The 26363-nt window shown below is 38.5% G+C and overlaps 1 protein-coding gene across 1 annotated transcript; it reads right to left on the bottom strand.

Annotated features, from left to right (window-relative positions):
* Positions 1 to 208: 208 nt before the first annotated feature.
* Positions 209 to 15617, bottom strand: cd34 (CD34 molecule). Its single transcript, XM_085393856.1, has 5 exons — positions 15379 to 15617; positions 4936 to 4995; positions 4619 to 4755; positions 2216 to 2410; positions 209 to 1958 (listed from the first exon to the last, which is right to left on the bottom strand). The coding sequence occupies exons 1-5, from the start codon at positions 15458 to 15460 to the stop codon at positions 1767 to 1769; spliced, it is 666 nt and encodes a 221-aa protein (XP_085249982.1). The 5' UTR covers positions 15461 to 15617; the 3' UTR covers positions 209 to 1766.
* Between the last annotated feature and the right edge of the window lie 10746 nt (positions 15618 to 26363).

The raw sequence follows: 26363 nt of genomic DNA, 5'->3' as shown, positions 1-26363 counted from the left end.
TAAACCAGCTGTGGACCTTATGGGCTGTATGGGACTTAAATTCCATGTGTTTTTAGACCACAGATGTGTGTAAGTATGTACGTGTCTGTGTACAATTTGTCAGTAGTTGTCTAAGGAGCTTGGCAGCAGTTAAAAATCCAACTTCTCTTTAAACTCAAGCAAAATCACTTGCTTTTTTTCTGGGAAAAAATAGGCTGAAAACAGGAAAACATATACAATGTTATTTATTTAGGTTTTTTTTTCATGTTAAATCCCATTTTAACTACAGAGTGCTAGTGAAATTAAATAGTCACACTGAAATATTGATGTGATAATGGTACGATACAAGATGGATCAAAAGAACAATGAATGCAGGACATTCCAGTTTGATATCAAAGTTTTCAAAGTTATTATCATTATTGTTATTGTTATTAGGCATGTCAGGGAAAACTGATGTTACCTGTATTTATAGGATTAAAAAAGGCATATTTGGACCATTAGATGCTGAACTTGATTCATTTCTAAATATATTTCTTTGTCATATAACCTAGATAAAATATCATGATGATGGGAGAAGTATATAAACACAATAAAAGTTATAAAATGAAGATCTTGGCACATAGAATGAACAATACAAGTATGGATACACAGAATAAAAACAAGTATATACAGTACTGGACAGAGAATAATACTAACAAATAGATGGGCAGAGGTGACATATAAGGAGGCTCTGTGTCTAAAGTCCTTGTGAGTTTGTTGGTCAAACAGTGAGTAAAGAGGCCTTTTGGCTTCGTGATTAATGCCATGGTGTGACTTAAATGTCAATACTCGTTTTGCTTCACCATGGCGATTGTCCACAACTTGGTTAGCCATCATTTTACAAATTTCTACATTTTTCATGGCTGTCGCATGCGGTTAAGATTTATCAATCACTGACATGACTGATCAAAATGACCATGATGCACACATATGTACATACAGTACAATAAGGAGGATAAGCGTAGATGCATGTATGGATATATACAGTCAATGCACAGTACAGATGCAAGTTAATACACTCATGCAAAATGTCATAGTACACACACACACACACACACACACACACACACACACACACACACACACACACACACACACACACACACACACACACTTTCAACCACCTACGCACGTTAAGAATACAAGATGTATTCTTGTAAACAGATTTCAAGGCAGTGTAAGTTAGTTCCTGTCTGTCTGTTATGGTCTTACATTAATGTAAGGACACGTGTTGTTTAGGTGCTTTAGCTGTGTTTTCAGTTGGATGATTGGCTGGAGCATTAAACCAGATGACAGGCAGAGCCTCTGCTGAAGTGGACAGCACATTGCTGTGACTCCAGAGGCTGCAGTCATCATGGTAGCAAGCTGTGGTTAATACTAACATTATAGTCTTTTCACACCCAGAACTGCCCATCTCCTGTCTTTCTTCTCCTTCCTGACTGCCATCAAAACCCAGGAACCGAGTCTTCGTCGTGATTAATCAGCATCATTCATCTCTACCATTATTGTCATCATCAGACTAGTTTTCCTGATTTTTTTTTGAGGCACGTAGCTAAAAGAGCAGGTAACAGGACCATATAACAACAGGAGTGTTTATGTAAGGGATTGCTGTAGTCCCTAAAGTCCACATTTCTGTGGCCTCTGTGTGATTAGGCAGGAGTGAATTCTGAAACAAAGATGTGTTTTCATCAGACGTGTCTGTGTGTATAGATGGGTAGTTCCTGGGATTCAATTCATTTTGGACTATTTCACAGCTCAGTGTCTGCTGTCTTGGTGGTGGAGTGGCCGTTGGTAGGTGGAGGAGGTTGGGTCTTTGCTGCCTCGGGGGACTCTCCATTTACGCTGGGTTTCTCCTGGGTCTCGGGAGTGGGGATGAGGGGGGCTACAGAAGCAAGAGTGCTCCCCTGGTTCTCCTGATCTGCTGGATAGGTCTCATCTGTCTGTAAATAGACCACAAGTAGGAGCTCATCAAACAAAGACTAGAAATTTTCAACTGACCATCACAATACACACATGAAATAATATAAAGTCGTCTTTCTGTTCAGAATTTACAATTGTTATAAAGATTTTTAATTAATCCAGGGTGCACGGTATGGTGTACTACAGCTTACAGTAACACCTGTGCCAGCATGAATATATAAATAAGTGAGTTCCACAATGGAAAGATACTCTACTGTATATTGTACAATATTCTTACCAGCTTCACTGCCTTGGTGTCAGTCCTGCGTTGGCAATAGCAATAACCCACAGTGATTCCAAGGGCAGCAAGCAGACCACTGACAAGTAGTCCCACAAACACAGAGGAATTTGATGATGACGACGACGACGACGACGACGACGATGATGATGGTGATAAATGTAATGATGGTGATGGACTTTTAGTACTTCCCACCTACAAAAAAAGTATAAAAGGACAATGTGTGATTAAAAAAAGTTATATGGGAACAGTTAAAAACACATTTCTGGTCAAAAAAGTCCAGAAGAAAATAAGAGGTGTTCTTATCTCAGTCATGAGATGCAAGTTGTGAGAGTGCAAATTAAGTTCTCATAGCTGAGTTTTTGCTGTCTGTATCTGTGGTGGTGCATTACAATTAGAGAACTTTCACAGGGAGAGTAGGGTTCAAATTAAACGTGAAGCCAAATGTTGGCCTTTTATAATATGATTTGTAGCCGGTGTATAATGTCCATGCTGTCCTATTTCAATAAATAGAATAAAGAAGGAAGCGTGAGGATTGTCTATTTGCAAGTAGTTTAAAAAAGAAATTCGGAAACAATAAATAAATAAATATGATTATGATGATGGGCAAGCAGAAGAGAATGGATGGACAAATAACTTTTTTCTGAAATTCACCTTCTGTAGCTTTGAGAGAAACTCATATACAGTATATTAAAAAAAATATTATGAAGGGTTTTCACACAAAGTAAGAAAAACAAAAAAGTACATACTTGCTGTTATGTGGAAGGACAGTAGTTTCTGTAATAGTACACTTTTTCCATATGTCACTGTCTAGGCTGGAGCAATCTCCTACAAAATATATCCTATTTTGCAATTGCCTAATGCAATTTTCACTTTTCAGTACATAGTTTTATTCATACACATTGAGCACAGGGCCACCAATCAAATGTGTGTTTCAGACTACACACTGGCCTTGTGTGCCTTACAGACAAGATGCAGCTGAGTGAACTTGCTGACCACACCTTCGTTTTTTTTACCCACTTTAACCCTGAATAATGATATCATCATTGCACAACTTCAGGCTTTGTAACTTGGGAACACTTTTTATTCTTCTGTAATGTGATCCAGACTGCTTTCAGCATTCCCAGAAGACCACTGTGAGCTGTAACTTTGAATCCTCAGTTAGTTGGGAGTGGGCTCACAGCTGGACTCGTCTGTAATGCTCAGAGCTTTGAAAAGAAGAGGAAGAAACTCAGGAAGGCTGAAGTAAAATGACAAAATCAATCCCAGGGAATCTGTGCTGTTCTCCATCTGTTGCTTGTGACTGATCAAATCCTACATCTCATTCCTGCTTTGCTTGAACTTACATGACCATAGTTGGATGTTTAATTTGAATCGGCATATTTTAACATAAACAATTTATTTGATACTGAAGATAGAAGGAGAAAAACATGTGTTGGATTTACAGATTTTAGTGTTCTTATTTCCCATAACCTCCATTGTAATATTATAAAATGTGATCCACTGATACCGACTCTGTTATCAGTGTCATATCAAGCTATTTAGGAATTTCATGTTTAGTTTCAGGTTGAGTTGGACAGTTGATGGTCCTGGCTTGATGTTGCAGTAATGACCTATATAACGGACTTGTTGCGCTGTCTCTACACACCTGGAGTCACATATGGCACAATGTAGCGATGACTTCCGATGTAACATTTAACATCAAATTTCTTTTGTTGTTCGTCAAAAAATACATGTGCAATTACAGTTTAATAATGTGAGGATAAGTATATTGTATTACACAGTAAGATAAATCTGTAGTTCTTTCTGTAGGTCAGATATTTCTGTTTTGACAAACCTTAAAAAGAAATAAAAAATCTATAATATATTAAAGTTGTTGCAAAAAACAGTTGTGAAAAAAATGAGCCACACCTGTTCGAGTGCATGAGTGGAAACATTAGCTCTCCAGTTCATTTGTCTCCAGCATTGAGCACAGCTTCATGATTTACAACTGCTGAGGAATGTCTGAGAAAAGATCCACTTTTATGAGACCAATTTTTCCAACTGTAGGTCTTTAAACACATTCAGTTGATTCCTCCAAGCAGCACAAAACACTTCCTCGGGGCCCAAGGTGTAGGGAGCCAGATAAAGGGTCTTGGTTAGAGGGAATGCCACCAGGACGTGACTGGGATTAGCGCTGTCTCCTCTCATATCACTGTACTTATACTCCACATATATTGCACATATACATATAACTACAGCTTTTGTCATCCCTTGTAAATACATGTTTAAAAAATAAATGTCATCATTTATATAACATGCAGCATAACATATATAATTTTCATTTTTGCTGTTAGATTTATTGGTGATAGAGGTACTATTAGTTAATAAGTAGAAAATATGATGCTACAGGCCGGTATTTACCATTGTATTATCATTGCTGGAGTTTTCTTCATCCATTTGCGGTTCTGCCGTGAGAAACCAAAACGCACTGTCGTTACCGGAAGCCAAACTTTTGGTTATTGAAGTAATCAGGGAATCAATGGAGGTTTCGTTTGTCTCTGAAAATAAAGTTTAAATACAAAGTTTTGTCAGGCACCATGTCTTATGTCACAAAAGCATGTCTGTATATATTTTGAAGGAACTTGGCACTTTAAAATAATATCTCTAAAATATAGTGAAATTCTCTGGAATCCAGTGCTGTTCTCACATCCCATTATACATTTTTTGAAGGTTCTTACCGTTACTGACACTTGGTGTTTTGGTAGAGGCGGTGGTTTGGTCTTGACATATCACTACACCTGTAAGGAAGGGAGAGCAGGTGAATCACAGAAAGACAGAGACATCGAGAAAAAGGAATTGCAAATTAAACACTTTATAATTAAAATGGTAAAAAAAAAAAAGCTTCTTGCATAATTACACAGTTTGTCCCATATGTTTTGTCATTTCATTTCTTGCAAGTGCTCATAAAGTTTGATGCCAATCAGACAAAGCAGGGTTTTTTTTCTCGGCATTGTAGGTCCAAAGTATAATGTCATTTCCTATGGCAACATTAGCTAGCTTTACATTACAGTTCAAGCCTTATTTTGAACCTATTCTGTTGGATTTGCTTCAAACTTGCAGTGCAGCCCAAATGTTATGATTCCTTGGGAAGAGGACATTTATTTATTTATTATATAAAAGTGATAGTGAAGTCTCAAATGAGAGCAAGTACCAAATCTTAAACGATTAGCCTACAAATTCTGATGCAAACTAAATCAATCGGGTCCTACCTGAAGTACTATAATTAGTTCCATGATGTGTGCCACTGTCTCTGCTGCAGTTATGATTACATTAAATATACCAAATCCCACAAAATGAGTGTAGTTAACGTCTAGTTGTTTCAGTTCATTCATACAGGTTAAGGTTCCAAAGATAAAGTTTTTTCCATCTCCAGCATTGACTCTTGTCTTCACATCATCTGTAATTCTCAGATATCAAATATCAAAAACTTCTTACACTTGGTTTTCCACAGTTATGCCAGTGCAGTACTTCTTGCAGTTGCAACACACTGCTAATGTATATATAATCACCTTTAAGAAAAGATGTTTTATGTAAATATCTGTGAGTTTTTTTTTTCCATTTTGTTTGTTTCTAATAGAGGTTAAAAAGGTGGTTTGAACATCTTCTCCTGGTGATTTAAGCCTCAAGCCCACCCAAAAACATTTAACAGTTTGGCATATTTTCTTAAGGGTACTTGCTAATTAGTACTCACGGTTGTCTTAATTTTTACTCTCTGCATCATATAAAAATGAGCAGCTAAGTTTCAAAGGGTCGTGACCTCACCACACATCCATCTCCTGGGAGAAATCTTGTTTATGTAATAACTTCTTTTGGAAATCTAATATCATAATCATATTATGACTGAAAATTAATCTTAACAAGTATTTTTATATATTGAAGACTAGACAGTGTTATTAAACGTAAATGCTCTGATAAAAAGCTCCTTTGACTTTTATTTTTTAAAAACAGCCGCAAAAAGATATAACTATGTAGCACAGCTTTGCCACAGTCATGAAGGGTAAATGAGACATAATCAGCATCAGGGATCATCCTGCCTACTGTATGATGGCGGTGTAATTCAATTCAGCCTGAACTTCTAAACACTCCCCTCCTCATGGAAGAAACCCAGTGTAGTGTGTAAACAATTTTACGTGTAACCAAAACTATTCTGCAATCAGAGCAAAATGTTTTCAGTGCACCACTATCATTATTTAGTGAAACACAACACACATTTATGGGACGTAGATTTAAGTGTTTAGCGTGTGTTTGTAATCCTATAAACATGGCTAATTTGAACATATTCTGGGGAAGTGCCAAGGTCACTTTGAAATGTTTTCATCCAAAACAAGAAGCTAGCGAATGGCCAATATGATGCATCTACCACTCTAGATTGGACCATGTAGGTTCTCTCCAGCAATGTGTCCTTTCTCACCAACAGCATCAAATGGCTGGATATTGACCAAAGTTGGTCATATGCTACAATTAAATTTGTAAATTGGGGTACAAATCTGGGCTATCAGATCATTCGATTAATTATGATTTAATCTGCTGTGTTTAATATGTCAAAAATAGCCAGCCTACCAAATTGACTTACCTTAGTTTATACCTCGTGACTCTAAATATTTCTTAGTGCAATCAGTATCAGTGAAAGATTTTAAAGCATTCCACTTACTAAGCAGTCTGTATGAATTGTAAGACACTGTAAATCCCTTTATTCTTATGTTTTATAAATGAAAAAAATCACAATTCAAGAAAAAGGTGATTACATTAATCCTTACATGTTGAAACATTATGGAATATGTCAAACCGTTATAGGTAGTAGTGCCTCACTACTGTGGACAGAGACAGCTTATACAATTGTGTGAAAAGTCTTCCTATGTTTCCAACAAGGCCCCCCTGGCCTCAACAAGAAGCCTTAGGCGCTCCAGTCTCAACACAAACACAGGGAAACACAAAAAAATGCATAAACACATCCTTGGTCTCTCTCAGAAAGCATAAGGCCAAGACTGTGAGTAAATCTTGGGTGAAGATTGAGTAAATCTTGCTCATCACTGCTTGACTACATGAAGTGGACTTCCTGGCCTGGCTGTCCTCCTTTTAGCCTGGGTGATGTGGTGTGTAGCCAGATGTAAAGAACTAAATAATAAGTTAAATCAGATGTGCTGTACACTGTAGTTGTTGTTGGACAAATTAAAATTACAGACAGTGAGACAAAAGGTAAAACTTCTTTGAAAAAAAAAGAAATATGAGTCTCTTAAAGCACCTGCTTTGTCTGCTGCCATGATGTGCATGTATCTCCCAGGAAGTGCTTTGTTCTCTTTACATAGTTTATAGGACCACAAGAGTTTTTAACATGCTGCTGGAGTAATGAGATGCTGGTCTCAAGTTTAATCCAACTGTGCTTCATGTACTTTAAATGGCAGGGGAATGTAAGCAACCCCTAAAGTCAGATACGCTGTAAACACTGTGGATGTCAGCCCCAGAAATAAAGCAAGATGATCCCTTGGGAGATTCTCAAGAATTTCACAAGTGACTGGATTTGTAGTAATGGATTACAGCATGAAAGGTCATTACAGAACTGGCAACCTGGATTGCACATCATCAATCACTACTTTTAGAAAAGCTTTGTGTATTCAGTCTATAGAAGATTCAAGTCTGTGCAGGGGTGCTATAGCTACATGTTGCAGGGGAGGAGGCCGCGTATCATTATCATCAATTTATGCACTAAACTTGCTATGACAGCCAGACCTTTCATTTTTACATTTGGTTTTGTTTAATGCCAGACAACCTTCTTTCACCGCTCCACCTCACTGGGGAAAAGTCTTCCCTTGCTGTATGCACTAACAGATGCAAAAACATAATTTCAAGAGCACGGTGCCAAAATCACAAGCTAGAGAATGTACAAAGCGTAATGTTCTCTGAAGATAGTTCAATCTGTCTAAAACGCAGTTGCTACCATGGTAAGGTAAGATTAAATACAGATTTTACTCCTGTGTGTTCATTTTAATGGTAGCTTCAGGTCTCTTCCTGAGAATGCAGCTTCTCTACTCATAAAAAAGTACGAAAATTAAACTTTTTATGTTATCCTGTGCTTGCTTCACTTTATTTACTTGATTTACTTTTAGCTATTTCCTACATTTAAAGGGCAGTTAAGATATTGAGTCCAATAGCAATAATGATGAGCATAACAATAATAAAAATGCACTTTTTTTTAGCATCAGAGGTTGAGCACTTCCTTTGAATTTCTAATTCAACCATGATGAAATTGAAATCGTTGATCTAGTGCTCAAACTGCATGAGTGGATTCTGCTACATACAATACTTGGAATGCTTGTTCTGAATTCATCATCATCATCAATACTTTACTTGTACTGAATAAACAGACTCCTTTAATGCACAAGTCTACTGTATGTCTGCCTATATATGAGAATAAGAATAGTTTTATTTCCCATGTCGCTGTTATGGGAAATAACTAAATATGAAACAAAAATCTCTCAGCTGCCATTGTGATTGTCATCCCAGCTTTTGATTTTAGGGTGGGGAAGAAGCAGGAAATTGCAGTAAAAACAAACGTTGTCACACCTGATTAAGTGGTTGCAGTCAGACAGTATAAGCCGGGGACAGGAGTCCTTTACTTATGGTATTTGAGGATGAGGCCTGTTTCCTCTCTGGGGAGATTGGGGAGGAGGCCTGGAGAGGGGGATGAGTGGTGCAGCTGCAGCAAGTCTCCTTGGGGAGCTCTTTCCCTCCCTACATATGTGCTGTGCTGTGAAATCAGTAACATCATGCAAAAGGAGAAAAGTCTCAGCCCTAAACCTTGGGGCTTAGATTTGACCTCCACCCAGACTGTAGAGACAACACCTTGGATGTCATAATGAGCCACACCCTCCTTCCATTACTTCACCAGATGTCCAAAGCAGAGCCCAAAGTCTCCCATCACTCATCCCTTGCTACTCCTAGTTGTTCCTATTAAGAGGAATTCTATTTTATATTTCAAATTTAAGCAGAGATTCTTTTCAATCCTGCAGGCCTTCAAGAAAAATATAGATCTTTTCATAGCATAAACCAACTAAACACCAAAAAAACAAGAAAACAACAGCACACTAAATCACTACAGTTCCGTTTATTGCTATTTGGTGCAATGAAAACACTTGGAATATACCAGTTAATCAGTGAACATAAGAACTAATTTTGCTTCTGCACAGACGGTTGGCAAATGTTGACTTTTTCCACCCTGCACACGCCCCTGCTTTGAAACAAAACACAACCATAAAAAAACAACCCAAAAACAATAATAATTAACAGGCTTGGAATGTTATCCATGCACATCCTATTGTATGACAGGATGTGGATATCACAGCACACAGTGACCTCTTTGAACTACAGGGACAAACATGCTGGAAACTACAGATAACAGCCATCACCAGGAACATACTCTTGGAGTGGAACTATAATGCCTGTTGTTAAGAAATATAACCTGGGACTGTTTTTATTAGGAAGATTTTACTTACTGATATTCTACCCAAGCCTATTGTGTTTCAAAAGCTATAGTACTGAAAAAAATGTTTTTCAGCAATAAAGCAAAAAACAAAAAGGTAACATTATTACTGATAGCAGCCGCTCACTGTTGTTTTTATTCAACCTCTAATTTACTCATTAAAATCGTTTCAGCAGGGCAGTGAAACTCAAAACCTATGTTTCCAAAACAGTCTATCCATTTTCTTAGTGGATTAGAAACTGGACACACCAGCTGTTCCAAGAGGCGGCAAGCTGCTCTCCTTTTCTATCCATGGATTGATTTCAAGACATGTTTCATGATACTCTGTTGGGAAAGAAAAAAAGAGACTGAAACATATCGCTCTAAACAATCTGGCTTTGATATTACTGAAACTAAGGAACCAAATTGGAAGAGGAAGCCAGAGAAGTAACTGTAATAACTCAAAAACCTTACGCATTTCTAAACAATGCAGTATCTCTTACAAATGAAAACACTTGCCCAGAAACATATACGCTACAAATGAATGTGGTGTTCCAACCAAGGGCTTTTAAGAACAGCAAGGGGTGCAGTCTTATGCTTTCAATTAGGATGTCTAAAGTATGCCTTCAACAGTGTGCCATTTAATGAACATTAATTACCAAGAGCTATTATTTTGGCAGTCAAAACCCCCCACTAATGCTCATTAAGAGCTTTTATCCCCCTGGGTAAACAATATAGCCCTCTTTAAGGAAATCCCAGCCTGGGTATCCAACGTAGATTATGTAGTTTATGCAGTGATTGCATTCTACTGGTGTTACGACATCCTCATAACTTTACATAAGTCAGTGAGGACAATCTGTTGCTTACGTTTTAGCAAGGGAAAAAGCAATGATGACATAATAAGTGAAACGATTTTTCCAAGTTCTTGTTTTAGAAATCACACTTATTTTCTGTTCATTAGCTGAATATAGAGCTGAGGTTCATCTGAGCAAAGGTGTTAAGAGCTTCTCATCCTTTGGACATCTCATACTGCCAATTTTCAATTAAATGAGAGACTACTTTTTTTTTTTTTCTTTCAATCCTAGCAGCTGTAAAATTGCAGCAGGGGAACAAGGAACAATAAGCTCACCAGAACAGCAGTAATTGGAAGAAGGAAGATTTGAATGGTAGCACAGCTTCTGTTTTTCATTGTTGTGTGAATTTGAGATCCTGTTTCTCTTTCTTCTTTCTTCTACCTTATTATTCTAGTTGCTCCGTTCTTTGCTGGTTAACTACCCCTTCAGTTTTCATACAATTTCCACCATTCAAACTCTGCTAACGGTTGGTATATCTTTTGGTGCTCATAACTTTTATACTTTTTGAAATATGAAGGTTTTTATGCCATTTTTTGGCCCATTTTGATGAATGGAACCACATTACAAGTGTGTTTGCTGATTTAGCTCACAAGGGTGAGCTGTGTTTCAGCTCAGTGAGACGAGCAGCTGTTTTGTGACTCGGAGGACTGGGTTTGAATGTCAGCCATGGCTAAATTTCTTTTAAGCAAAATTTATTTTAAGTTCAACTTTTTCACCTCTTTTTAGCACAAATTTCAGCTTTTTAACTCTTTTCAGCACAAATTCCGCTTCTTCACCTCTTTTCAGCAGAAAGTTCTGCTTTTTTTTTTTTACCTGTTTTCAGCACAAATTCCGCTTCTACGCCTCTTTTCAGCAGAATTTTCATTTTTTTTCACCTCTTTTCAGCAGAAAGTTCAGCTTCTTCAGCTGTTTTTAGCAAATTCCACTACACAGAATTCACACTGCATTTTTGCAGGAAATGCAACTTTTTCTAGTTAAGATTGTTTCACAAGGTAAATATTGTTGCTAGACAATCTATTTATTGAAGTAATTTCCTTTTCATGGATGATCATTAGTTAGCGGCTTTGTTTTGCTTTTCATTAACATCATTTTTGGAAGGAAGTTGGCTCCAAATAAAGATAATTCAGAGAGAAATACATTTCAAAATGTGATTTTGCGCATGTGGGTTCAGAGATATGGTGTCAGAATGTACACTGATACAAGCTGTTTATTCACATCTAACCCGGTTTGCACATTTAGAAATCGCTAAAGCAAAATGGCTGGTTTTACAGAACACAGGCTTCAGGTTTAATTGCTTTGCAAGCTCACATGGCTCCTCAACCATGACTTTGGGCCCAAGTGAACACACACCCTAGGCTGACATAAGACCATGATCTGCCAAGGCTTACATAAAAGACCCACACCCTTCAGCAGATGACGTGACTCAAACTTCATCATCACAACTTGAGACTGAAAGAATGCTGGTCAATAGCCGAGGGTCATGAGTGGCAATATTCTGGCCATGTTTACATTGGCAAAGTTGTTTTCTGAGAAACAAAGTTTCAAAAATGTGTGTGCAGAGACATATCAGGGCTTATTTTCACTGAAGTCTGCTCTTTCACTTTAAAACATTAAGTCTTGACCCTTTCATCTTTTACTTGTTCTTGTTCAGAACGAATTAGTCTCATATTTTTACAGATCATCACAAAGTACTAACGGCTTTTTACTTCTACACATGTGCAAAAATGCACACAAGTAACTTAATAAGAAACTGGAATATTCCAACCATGAATGAAACTTTTTTCACTATGATATGTAGCAGCAATTGTTCTATCCTATTCTGCGCCGCCTGAGGCCCTGACTTAGCAACAGAAACAGTCATTGTAGATGACAAGCTGAAGTAAGTGAGACAAGATGTTTTTCCCCTTCTCCAGAGCAGATTTAAAGCTTGGGTTTTCCCCTGAAATCTTGAGAGAGAGAGAGAGGGAGAGAGACCGCTTATAACACACTCCAAAAGGCAATGAATGACATCATCTAAGATTTTAGTCCATGGCCATGTCAGCGCTGCATATTTGCACGCCTGCATAGATACTGAATTACAGCCATGGGAAGTGAGTGTATAAACTCAATCTGTTTGCAGTCAGGGTGAGAGACCTGTTTATATGTGACAAGGATGTTTGCTCTGATAAACCAAGTGAGTAATTCTGGGGTTAAAAGTGAAGGAAATTTGGTTCCAAAAAAACAGTTCTTTGAATGGCCACTTGAGACTGATTCTGCAAGTCAGTGTCCAAGATGCCCAAGTTAATGTCCCAGCAGTAGAAATAAACATGTTTACACCCTGATACAACAAAAAAGCAGTCTTTATCTCAATAGCAAATCTCCACCTTATGAAAACTGTGCAGAGGGGACACTTTTTTTTATAGTTCTTTGCACGTTTGCAGCAACATGACATTACTGCTAAGCCAAAACTTTTTGTTAAACATCCTCTATAATATGCTGCTGACATGCCACAGGCACATAAAAAACACTCTGACCAGTTGAGGGACTCTATCTCTAAGGGTGCCTTGTTGTATATAACATCTGGTGCTGGTGTGTCCTTTATTATCCTTTGTTTCAGTAGCTAGTCATCACTCCTGACTGAAAGCAGCCCATTGGCATTTTGGAAATGCTCCAACCAAAGGCCGTTTCAAGTCGTTTGGTTATAGCAGTTTTGTCTTTATAAAAAGTCTTTACAGCTGTCCATTCCTCCCACGTACAACAAGCTGAAAGTGAGAACCAACACTTCATTTACCTTCTAATACTCTGAGACTTTGAGATAAACTATTATTACAACACCGGTCACAATGCCAACATACCAAATTGCGAAAGGTTTTGTATGATGTGGGACTTTCCAAGACTTTGCAAAAATGTGTATTCAAGGTTACCAGATATCAGAGAGTTCTGATACTACTGCAACCACAGAAGCTGGTATTGTCAAAAGAAATCAATGACAATTTGTCTCTTGTGACCTAGAGCTGGGACCCATGTAAACTAAATCAAAACAAGAAACAAAATAATCACACGCACACACAGAATGGCAGAGCTGCATGAAGACACAACAATCCATCACATATAATTAGGTGAGAAATGTTCAGTTTTTGTTTTTCTGAGCCGTCTGTGACCAGATTTGTGTAATCAAAGGACTGCTGTTGGATGTGGTGAGAAGCGTAGGACGGGTGAGCAGACAACACAACTGCAGAGTTCTTAAAGTAGAAATCAGAAGCTGTGTGCTTAAACCTAAAACAAAGGTGCAATGTTTATATCCTTTGTTTTTGAAATGCTAATTAAGACCACTGCTTAAACATTGATTTGCAAATAGAGCAAAAGGCGAGGCGATCATGGCTGAAATCATAATAAGAAGTGGGTGAAAACAAACTCAGTTAATTAAATTATACAAAATTCTTGACATAATAAAACTAGACTAGATTAGAACACAAATAACCAGGGTCACTGGAGCTCAGGTGCTTTAGCGCTTTAGTAATTACAGGTTTCATCCCTGGTCTGTTCACATGCCAATGTTCTTTGGCAAAATAGTGAGCCACAAGTTGTTCTTGAAGTCAAGTGAGTCCCTTTCATTGTAGGTCCATTACTGTATGAGTGCATATCATTCATTGCTTAACACAAATAAACATGGTTGGTTATTAGTTTACTTGTCAGACATTATTTCTCACGTTTTTAAATATTAGAAAGACTGAAGGAGTAGCATGTTGCCTGAACAGTAACACCTCTTGAGGTGACTTTGTGACTTGTATACTAGGCTATATACATCGAAAAAAGTAATCTGCGTTGACGGGGTGTGCCCAGAGTAATTAGATTTCTATGTAAATTTAATTACCATCTGTTAGGCTGCTGATGCAGGCAATATGGCTCTTTACTACACTACAAACATGTTCTGCCATCCCATGATTGTTTCCCCTTTAAAAGTTAAGCTTCAGTTATTTTCCATCAATCTTGAAAACTCCTCTTAGTGTTCCCAAGGTCACTCCAAACATTTACCGCCCCTGTGGCCTTAGCTCTGCAGAAGTCGTTACATTGGGCTGAACTAGAACTAGACCTGGTTTACAACAAGCGAGGAAGCTCTATCGTCTAAGCCATACATTACCCTGCAATTAACGTCAGGCCTCGGACTGATTTGGAGTGGACTGCCCAGTGTGTCCACACGCATCCGCATAATTGCACACTTGTGCACACAAAGGCACACACATTTACTATAAGGAACACAGATGAAAGAACTATTTTTGCTCAGTGATGAAATAATATGAAATGTGGTTACTTTTACACATGTAGTACATGTGCAGCTCTCTAAATACATTCCGCATAATATGTGTGTGTGTGTGTGTGTGTGTGTGTGTGTGTGTGTGTGTGTGTGTGTGTGTGTGTGTGTGTGTGTGTGTGTGTGTGTGTGTGTGTATTCTGAGACTATATTATGTGTGGTTTACTAGCTCCACGGAGATACACTGCAGGGTATAAAGTATAATGAGTATGTACAGCAGCTTCCACTTCTGAGCAAAGCCTTTGTGTCTGCTGCTACTCCACTGCTAACCATGCCTCTTTTCATTTGTGTGCAATCTCATGGTGGAGCACATCAAAGCAAATCCCCAGCAAGTTTGTAAGCTACTGTGACATAAACAAAATCTTGCTGATGGAGTAGAACGTTAGACACTTTTAGATAAAAAAAATAAATGAACTTCACACAATATATAAAACTCTGTTTGGATAGAATAACTAACTAAGGATGAATGCCCGAAAATGCAAAATAACATACTTTAATAAATACTTATTACAGTACTCACTGCTAAGGACCAGAGTGCAGAGAAACAGAGGTTGAGTCATCTTTCTGTAGAGTCCATTCATTCTCCACGTTGATGTAGCCATCCTCTTTGGTCTCAGTTGGTGCTGGGACTGTGTTAGAGCAAAAAGTTTCTACACACTGAAGGTTAGTGTGAGGGAGGGGAAGCAAAGGGTCGTCGATGAGGTCTGATAGAGGAGAAAGATAGAGCCTGGTTTGTGTTCTCTTTCTCTTTATATGGCCCGACTCTTTGGCCTCTCACTCTGTGCTTTTTCCACACCCCCTTTCTAACTGCCTCCTGCCCATTTCCCCCAGAGCAACAGTCCCTCTTCCTCCCTTTACTGTGTTCCTGTGTGTGCTCGCATGATTAGCTGGCCAGAATGGGATAATGAGATGTTATTGGGAGATACTTGGCAGCAGACTAAGCTTTATGTGTTGTAGGTTTGTTTCCTGGTTTCCTGGTTCTTCTTTCACAAAAGTGTGCACATTTTATGCACTGTTTCGATTTTTCTGCAATTTGGTGGTTGTGCTTAGACTTAAGAAAGGCTTCAGGTGATACTCTAGCAGAAATATGAGCCATTTCTATTGACTGGTCTATGAAAAACAAGTGCAAAAGTACAGTAAAAAGATGTAGGCAAAAGTGCAAATGTGAACAGAGTTTTGAGAGAAGACAAAGAATTGTCTGCAACACATTTGACTTCAATTTGGCTAAAGATTTGCAGAAAGGCAAAAAAAAGAAAGAAGAAGAAATGGAAAAGAAAAAAGGAGAAACAGAAGCACAATATGTTGCAGTTTTGCTTTTTCATAATTCATCCATTCATTTTCTTAACTTCACATCCAATTCAGGGCTGGAGCCTATCCTAGCTGTTGTGGGGTGGGGAGGTGGGGTCCAACCTGGACACCAGTCCATTACAGGAGTCTTCTTGCTGTGAAGTGCGCCACTTTGATGATGCACATGGTAAAGAGGAGGAAGTCTTCTCATATTCTACAAAGTGTGAACTTGCATTGCTAAAAAGGCCTGTGAAAACACATGACATCACACACAAGCTTGGCTGCAGTTTTTGTGTGTCCCTGGTGGACTAAATCACCAAAAGCCAAGAGTGAGTCATCTGAATGGCACAAAAACACATGCATGGTTTGATATACTGTACTCTGCATTTTTCAAATGTCGTAACACACACACACTGAGATTATAGACAAAACGTGTTTTTTCAAAGTCGCACCACATCAGCTAAACTGCTACACTTACATGTGGGTTGTTGTAGGAGTTTGATGAGTGGTACGCAGCATTCATGTTCACACAGCGATGTGTTGTTCCACATATCTGTGTCAGCCACATCTGGAATCACTGCAGTTCCACTGCTGGGTTTTTGAGGACTGCCAGGAGACGTGCTTGTCAAACAATGCAACCATATGAAGATCAATGCAGTCAAGATCAGGCTGATGTCTGGGAATAGGCATCCCTGGTGGTGACCTTCCATGTTTTCATAACAGCTATTTTCTAAGAGGAACTTAAAAGTCAAAAGTAAATAAGAATGTTTAATCTGAATTTGTAAAGTTTTGAAGTCTGAATTTAGGACTTTAATTTCTGTTAATTGTTGCTCTGTCATAATCTTTGCAGTTATTTGCCATATCATGAACTTGTATGTATCCAAACATCTCACTGGAAAATAGTTCATTTTCTTAACTGACTCAAAACTGTGTTTTTAATCCATGTGTTGGGAAAGCCAGTTAACGGAATAATCTTAATTGAAAAATAATTTTGCATATTTTTGTTTGAAAATTATGTTGCATTATGATTTTATAAATTACATGTCTTTAGTTATTAAAAACAATTGAAACAAACATAATTAAAGCTGGTATGACAATAAACAACATAATAAAAAGCCTAGGTGTATTTTAAGGTCAAACAACTAATTTTCACTGAATTTTCTCTCATTATAATAATACATAAAAATAATTGTGAATGGCTCCGACAGAAACTGATAAAAACTGAAATCAGCATAAATAAGTAAATAAATGCAACCTGGTGGATCATGATGAGGTGAAATTTCCATTAAGAGCAGCAGACCAGTAACTTATGTCAAATCTGATCTGATTTGTATCTGTGTTTGTGCTTTGCCCCACAGAACGTACAGCATGGGTCTGGCCTGTTTACGAATCCTGATATTTCTGTGAGATTTTCTCTCTTCTTCGCCCTTGCTAACTTACCATTTGACTTATTTTTCTTGAAATACACAAAGAATTCTCTGTGTAGTGAGGAAGGCTTTGCCAGGACATCACGAGGATCAGCACATGTTAGCAGAAAATCTGACCCTCAGGGCCCTTTTTTCCCTTCTTCTTTTTTAAAGGACATTTTGGAGTTGTTGGTTTTTTTTGGTGTTCTAGAAGAGCCGTCAGTGGAAACATACAGGACATGTGAGTGATCAAACATAATTTTAGAGCTGATATTGAAGTAATATTGTTAAAAAAAAAAAAAAAAATAAAAAAAAAAAAAATAATAATAATAATAATAATAATAATAATAAATATATATATATATATATATATATATATATATATATATATATATATATATATATATATATATATATATATTTCTAAAATATTAGAATTCAGGAAAGACTTTAGGGCCTTAGTGAATGTTATTTTCCCTTTTCAGTCTTTCTGCCCTGGGTCATATCCTTCTGTGTTATTCTGTTTCCTTCTTCTGTGCTGTGGAATATCATATGATGAATGCTGAACTTGGATTACTTAACTTTTCTTATGGGCAAAAGTAAATTTCAGAGTGTTTTTTATTTTAAAAATGGCCTTTAATTATATAATTTCATTCAGCTTTAAGTGTAATACCTGTTTACATTTAGTTAATTTTTCAATTTGTCGGTTCTTTTGAATAGCTAAAAAACAGTAACTTTTATGTCTCTTCTTTAACTAACACTGATATAGAGCACAATGTCCAACATTTTACACACCATGTGAAATTTGAAAGATCCCATCTAACAGTAGTGGAAACAATTCAGATTTTTTTGTTTCTCTCTGTAAAGCACTTTGTGTAGAAATATATAAAAAAAATAAAAGTGAATAGATTAATGAAACAGTGACATTTGAACAGCTCAGTTGAAGTATTATGGGACAACATAAGATGGGATCTGAAGTAAAGACGCATCCCTGCTTTTCTTTTCATTTGTTGAACTGGGGTGTTGTTTAGGAGCCTAAAGTAAGCACAGAGAGACTCTATTGGAGAGGTTTCCTAGGCATAGAAGTCAGTGATGATTTTACCTTAAGTGTTTAAGGAAACAACAAAAGTCCTACTCTCTGTTTCCTGCCAGTATAGTTACCCTTCAGCCCCAGTTTAGTCTCCATCCATCATTTCTCCTGAACTGAAATTCCTTTTCTGTTTCCTGCCATTCTCCTTGCACATGGTATGTGCTAACAATAAAGCATACAACTTGTCAGACAGACCCAGTGATGACCTCAAGCCCACGACAGACAAACGGAACAGATCTTTCCAAGTTTTTCTGCAGGGAGGAAGACAGCAGAGGCAGGAATAAAGTACAGTTTACACCAGCCAGACTTCTGACTGAATATTCTTGAATGACGGTAGAGTAAATTTAATATTTTTGCTACCAATAATTAAACCAAAATACAGAATCAATGTAAGAAAAACTAACTGCACCCCGACTGCTTTCATCGGAAGAGGAGAAGTAGCAGCCAGGTGCTGATAATCAAATACACTGAACTGACTGATCATCAGCAAGTGTGGCCACTTGTATGGAAAGTGTGGCTTGTTTGAAAAGGTTGCCAGGAGAAAACCCCTTCCATCTAGAATGGCAGCACAGTTTAGCTCTACATAATTGCATCTGAACAAGCCACAAGACTTCTGGAACAATGTCCTCTGAACAGAAAACCACAGTGGAGATGACTGGCCATGATACACAGCGGCACGTTTGGAAACACAAACACAGCACATCAGCACAAATAGCTAAAAGCAACATGGTAGTGGAGCGATGATGATCGGGGCTTGTTTTGCAGCCACAGGACGCGGGCACCTGGTAACCTTGCAGTGACTGAGTTAACCATAAACTCCTTTCTATACCAAATTATTCTAGTTTTTAGACAAGTGTCCAACAGTTTAAGCTTTATGTAACAGTAGAATAAACACCAGCAAATTCATAACAGAATGGGTTAAAAAATAAAAGAATGAAGGTATTTCAACGACTCAGAGTCCAGAAGTCAACCTGATCGAAATGCTGTGGCAAGAACTTGAGAAAACTGCGTGTTATCATTACGAACTAGCTGCAAACTTCAATGAAGCAATGCTCTAAACAGCGATGAGAGAGACTGACAGCCATACAGAAAACCATTACCTCAGAATACTTGAAGTTATGAAGGCTGAAACTATTTAACTATTCACCCACACTTCAAAAAACTACTGAAACATGGGTCTACTTGGCTTTTCACACAATAGATAATGTTAAATAAATAATGGCAAAGTGTAATATGTCTAATTTAACCTCCTAGGACCTGGCGTCCACATATGTGGACATCACATTTTGGGTTATTTAGACCAAAATACTCAGTTTTGCTCTACAAGGGCCTGATCTCCACTTACGAGGACATTATACTGCTACTGTTCTATCAAAATTTTAAACGAATATCCTCATATGTGGCTCTTATTTTTCTTAAAAACAAAAATACGTTTAAAAAAAAATCTGGTAATTCTTTGTTTTTACAGGCAAATGTGGACGTCACTGAGTTTATCATTGATACAGTCTATGGATGCGCCCTCATGAGTAAAACAGATTGCAAGTTGCGACAGCGATACAAACAATAAACAGATGTAACAGGTTCTGGGAACCCCCCCAAAATATTTCTGCATAAATATATTTCCCATACAACATACTGCTTAATATCTCCTTTGGGAAAAGTAAAGAAAATATCTGATAGTCAGTCTTGATAATAGAGTTGGAAAAAATGTTCCTCTCTTAGTCACTCATTTAGTTCTGATATGCATGACCCTCTTTATAGAAGAGGCCCATACTTTGTGCTTTCCAAAACACAGTTTTGTTTTTTTGTCTGAATGCAGTACCAAAATCCTTTCCTTCTTTCTCCTCCCACCTTTAACTTTCGCTCATTCTCTCCATTGCCTTGATCTCATACAGATGTTTTTTTAGCACTCCCCTTTGGAAGAAGTCTTCTCCTATTGTTCCATACAAGTCCCATGGTCCCTGCCGACCCCGCCCAATGCCTAAAGCACACATGTACCGAGTGCAAGTGTTTCTGGAGCATTCGAAGTCTTGAATACAATATTCCGAACTGGAAAGTTAGTCAACACAGCATATTTTTTATTCCTTTTTCCTTGCACTTTTCAAAAGATTCCACAATAAACTAGAGAATGTTAATAACAACAGCCATTGCCACACACATGCCCTCATACTGTATACTCCCCTTTTCCCTCTCTCTCTGCCTTTCTTTTAGTCTCTCCACAACCTCCTTTTCAGTCTCCTCTTCATCCCCAGCTTCCTTATGTCTTTCCTCTCTTTCTTTTTTGAAAAGGGCAAACTCTACAGTCCTGTAACTAGCCCTAATTGGCTCTTATTGAGTGGCTTGGTAGACATATTGAAGTGATTTATGCTCAAGGTTAAGGGGGTTGCAGAGGTTGGGAGTGCTTTGGGTCTCCGAGATTCTACATCAGAATCCCAGGAGATTTAAAATCCCCAATCCTTTTTACGTACAATATATGCATATTAATGCAGAGATAAGCACTTGCAGAGACCAAAGTATTTAGTACTTCAAAAAGCAGTTCAGAAGTCATACTTCACTTTGACATATTTTTGAAAATCCCAGTTTGTGGAGTTCCACTGAGCAATCATTTATTAGTCCAAGTTATATAACTAATCTGATTTATTTATTTGTTCTGTCACAACAGCAGGCGATGATGAAGAAAATCTCTTAAATTATTTGTTTGAAACTTTAGATCTATTGTTGCATTCATCCCAGTCACGATCCAGAAAAAGCAAACGCACTCATTTGCGTGACACCAGATGTCTATCATATTATTGGCATCCCAAGTTGTCCTGCTATATAGACTGTATGTTCTGGGAGCACACGGTCAGATAAGGTCTGTGGATTGAATTTATTAACGTACTGGCTGCTCAGATGGCTCTCATTATATGTATCTGTTTGATTAATCTCTGGAGTGTAATGTCATGAATCAGACTGTCAGCAGTTAAGAGGTCTTCTTGTGTAAAACCTGATAATTCAAACCAGATCTAATGTTTTTTGCCAAAGTTCAGTGACTGAATTTGTGGTCTGTAGGGGCTCTATCAAGATCTACAAGAAAAATCTTATTGGAACAACATATTTAATATATTATTATTGATCTATTTTCTCACAATATTTGAGCTCAGACTCCAGATTAACATGTCTTTTGTTGAACAATTAATAGTTTTAATGGTTTGATTTCTGCTTCTTGTTTGCTTGACTTCACGAGGAAAATTTTCACAAGTTATCTCACACACAAACCATGAGATGGCACTCTAAGACCAGGCTTTTAAAAATGCCACCATCAAAGGGAAAAGATATTTCTGAACATCTCAACTCTGCACTCTTGTGGTAACAGGAAAAACTGGAGATAAGTGCATATAAAACATAAGGGCTTTGCTGTTGCCATACGATTCATGGTAATGTGGCATACACTTTGATGAAAACCTGAGGAGAAGAAAAGGCCTGAATAGTGAATACCAAACACGAAGAAGAAGAAGGAGAAATGGTTTATATTATGAAGAATCTTGAAAAAAGAAAGAAAGGTTAAAGGAAAAAGGCAAATAAAAGCCTCGGACAACATGCATCCAGGATCAGATTGGACAGCCTCCAGACTTCACAATGAAGACCTTTTCATTCAATAATCTGCCATAAAATGTCTGGTATATTTTCTGGGTATGGTGATGAGCGGGTGATGTTTTGTGTGTGTGTGTGCACATGTGTGTGTGTGTTTTGAAGCATGGAGCTATACACCTCACCCCAGTCGTTCTCTGAAGTGTTGCTCTGGGCTCGTCAGGAGACGCTCAGGTCCTCCACATCAAATATTCATTTCACAGAAACTCCTAAACCTTAAATAATTCTCAAAGAAGTGTGCCGAAAGCTAGGCCTTGCTATCCAAGGCACGTTTCTATCCGGACAATGGATTCAAGGGAGCGCAAGGAGGGAGACAGAAAGAACGGGGGGGGGGGGGGGGGGGGGGGGGGGGGGGTTGGCAGAGGGGGAGAGAGAGAGAGACTGAGCGGGAATTGAATCTTTTGTACAGGCCCATAGCAGATGGCTTGCTTTAAGAGGTATCAACTGGATATACAGTGGTACAACAGGCCATGTTTAATGACAAGAGATTACGGTGAAAGAAGATTAAGTGTAGTGTAAAAATTTAAACATGTTGCTTTACACTGACAAATGCACCTCATGAAACTCAGAATTACCCAAGCACCTCATCACCTTTAACCATTTAAACTGCCACTGAGGTCAAAGAATAATTCAGTCTAAATTATCTGATCGATATCCTTTGATCTAATGCTCTTAATTTCAATCTTTTTGAAACCCTACTTTCTTTCAAACGGCACAGGCCAGGATCAGTCCTGTCAGTCTTTGTGTGATAACAGCCTTCACCAGATCTCATCTGATCTGACATTGCTCTCATCCAAGCTCTTATTCCAACCACAATTACACCATACCGGATGGATGATCTCGCACTCATTACCCCACCATATCTGAGACCCTGACTGAACAGATCTGTCCCCTCTGGTGAGTATGTGGCAGGTGGTTCATCGACTTGGCCCCCACCCCAGTCCTCGGCCCTGGCGCACTGATAAGAGCTCGGCGTGGAAAATCAGACAGCGGCGCTCTGGCCTTTCAGAAGCGAGTAGGAGAAAATGAGCCATGAAGGAAATCTGAGGTGATTATCTTTATTATCAGCCAGGGGAGTAACCGTGGAAACGGCGACCTGTGGGGAGAGAGAGAGAGATGCACAAGCTGTTCCAGCAGCCTGCCGATTGGCCCATACAAGCTCCAGTGGTAATTAACATCTGCATATGCAAACGAGTGCTCCAGCTAGGGAAATTTGGCAAGCGTTTCTCACCTGCACCCTGCGCCTGAAAGCAGCAGGGTAGTTGAGTTAGTGTCGCTGTGTGCACGTGTAGGTGTGTGTGTGTGGACACATGGTGCACAGACACACAAAATTATATTTGTTCCATGACTTCATATTCATAACACATCCCTGTTCCTGGGTGCACTTGTGTATTTTAATGTCCCCGTGTATTTGCATAGCTGAAAAATACTTACCCCTGCACTTTCTGGAAGCACAGTTGGTATGGGTGGACCGGGGGGCACTGGGTCGAATTGACGCCAGCCACCCACCTCTTTGTTTTTGCTGTGCACTGCTAAAAGAGATGAGGCCACACAACAGGAGGCTGTCAGCAGCCCTGCTGTGAGAGCCTCATTACCATCTCAGGGAGCTTGGACAAGTCGCAACCAGAGACTGATCATCAGCCTTACTTGCTAAAAGGGACAGCCACAGTCCTCGGAAAAGTCGAAGAACTTCTTGTCAGCAAATGTCATTGGGAAAGTTTCTAGATGCCCATGCATGAGAGAAACGTTCAATTAATACCTGTACAATTTCCTGTTTCTTATGAACATGTTTACACAATCCCCAGGCCTCATATTGCAGATTAAGCACTAGTTTGTTCACACGTGCTTTCAAACAACCTTGCACACACTGACAATTACGTACACACATAAAAATAACACATCCGGTAAATAGTAGAACACGTGCTGGTGAATGAGTCTCTGACCTGTGAATCATGCAGTGCGCCAACAGACGTGGCGGCGTGTGTTTTGCTGTGGCGTTCTAATGAGAGAGAGGATCGTATGGGGCAGGTGAGATGGGCTGCAGAGCACAGCAAGAATGACAGCTCCAACAGCGGGAAGCCACACTATAAATAGAGCCTGTGCTGAGTCCCTATAAAAACTGGATTCATGTTAGTTCGAAATTTCTTTCAGAGCAACTTCAACAACCGCAACCCATATTTCTCTTTTGTGTTATATTAAGCATGAATAAGATTTCTTAAGGTTTCTTATTCTCTGTGTCAAAATGAGTCTTTCTTTACAGTCAATTACTTGGTTTGTATTTTTCCTTTATTTCAAAACCTGGTCTGCATTTTCTCTTCCTACCATTTTTCCTTTTTCTCATTTTACCCACACTCTCTGTGGGCTTCTATTTCATGAAATTAGAACACCACCCATTATCTTTTCTTCTAATGTATTTTCAAACATTACAGCCATTACAATCGCAATGAATGTAGCATTATGACAAGAAATTGATATAATCAGCGTGGTATCTTTTAAGAAGGAAATGTATCTGCTTTCCAAAATATACTAGATTGCTTATTCGTCTTAGCCAGAGGTAATGCAATTAGTGGCAGCACGCACTTGCTGATGTGATCTATTTAAGTCTTATAAACAGCATATTTTTTATTGCTATTTGTATTTGTAAATGATTGTAAGAAATCCATATTGTACAAATACTTGATTCATTCCACCTTCCCTTCTAAAGTCTGTGGACATTACTGGAATGCAGGACTCAGGAGAAAGCGATAAAACTAAAAACCACAGCTTTATTGCTGGCACAAAAGCCAACAAAAAACAAAAGCAAAACTATAACAGAGCACAGAACAAACCAGCTGACTGACTACAAACAGACAAAAAGCCAAGTTTGACAGACGAACAGACAGACACAGCACCCACAATGAGGGCGAACATGACAACAAACAGCAGGAGACGCATACAACATATACACAAGAGGGTGATCAAGGGAAGTGGAGACACATGGAGACACAGCTGAACTGAATCACTGCTAACGAGTCAAATCAAGCAAAACTTAACATGAGACACACACACACGTACTGAGACTCAGACCAAGACGTGAATTTGACACTGGTACTTGGGATAAACAGACATGGTGGCAAGACAGAAACATGGGGAGAAACACAAAGAGAGGGACATGGTTATAGGTAGGGAGATAATACAGAGACAGGACTACAAACAACTTAACTAGACAAGACAGAGAATGCAGACAGCCATGGAGACAGAACACATAGAGACTAGACAGACGTGGGGAAAAAAACCAAAACATGATGGCAAGTCAAAAACTTTCAACAAACATTTAAACAGCCATGAGAATTGGAAGCACAGAGGTCCAAAAAATGTATTAGGGATTGTTTTACTTAAAAATTAATATACACAGATTTCAACCCTATTTCTTAGAAATAGGGTTGAAATCACCCCTGGCACCCTCACATTAATTATTTCAGATTTTGCCTTGTAATCCAGGCTGAGAATCCTACCCAGAACGAATGGGATGTCAGCTTTATGCAACTACTTGTAAAGGCATTACAGGGCGTTAAGTCCCGCATGGATTTGAATTGGTCTCAGCAGTACAGGATTAGAAGCAGCAGGGATTAGACCTTCCCTAGAGAGAGAGAGACAGAAAAAAACTGAAGAGATGGCCAAAGGACTCAAGATATAGAACACATATTGCTCTATACACTGACTGCCCCAAGATGTTAAGCAGCACAAAGCAGGTTTATGACAACTCGGTGAGTTTTGTGAGACTACATCTTTCAAGTGTGTCATACAGAATGAATGATCATCCATAAAACAGATCAATAGATTCTGTTCAATCTACTTTTATATCAGGCATGACACCGTTAGATAGTCATATGATACAATAAGACTATCTAATAATGGTGCGGTTGTCGCACAATTTATTTTGTCATTGTTTTGGTTGAAAGGAGCCAGCAGCCACAATGTCAGTGTGACATTATTACACAATGAGCTGTTAAAGATGAAGAATCTTACTTAGACTTCACACTAGCATGGGCACCTAAACCTCCTTTCTGTTTCTCACTGTACCCATTTACTTATTCTGCAATCTTCTTTAAT

This window comes from Rhamphochromis longiceps, linkage group LG20, assembly GCF_057381845.1.
Source record: "Rhamphochromis longiceps isolate RC_006_pf linkage group LG20, R_longiceps_female_GT1.1, whole genome shotgun sequence".
NCBI lineage: Eukaryota > Metazoa > Chordata > Actinopteri > Cichliformes > Cichlidae > Rhamphochromis > Rhamphochromis longiceps.
Note: the sequence above shows the minus strand (reverse complement) of the source record. Positions and strands in the feature narration are given on the sequence as shown.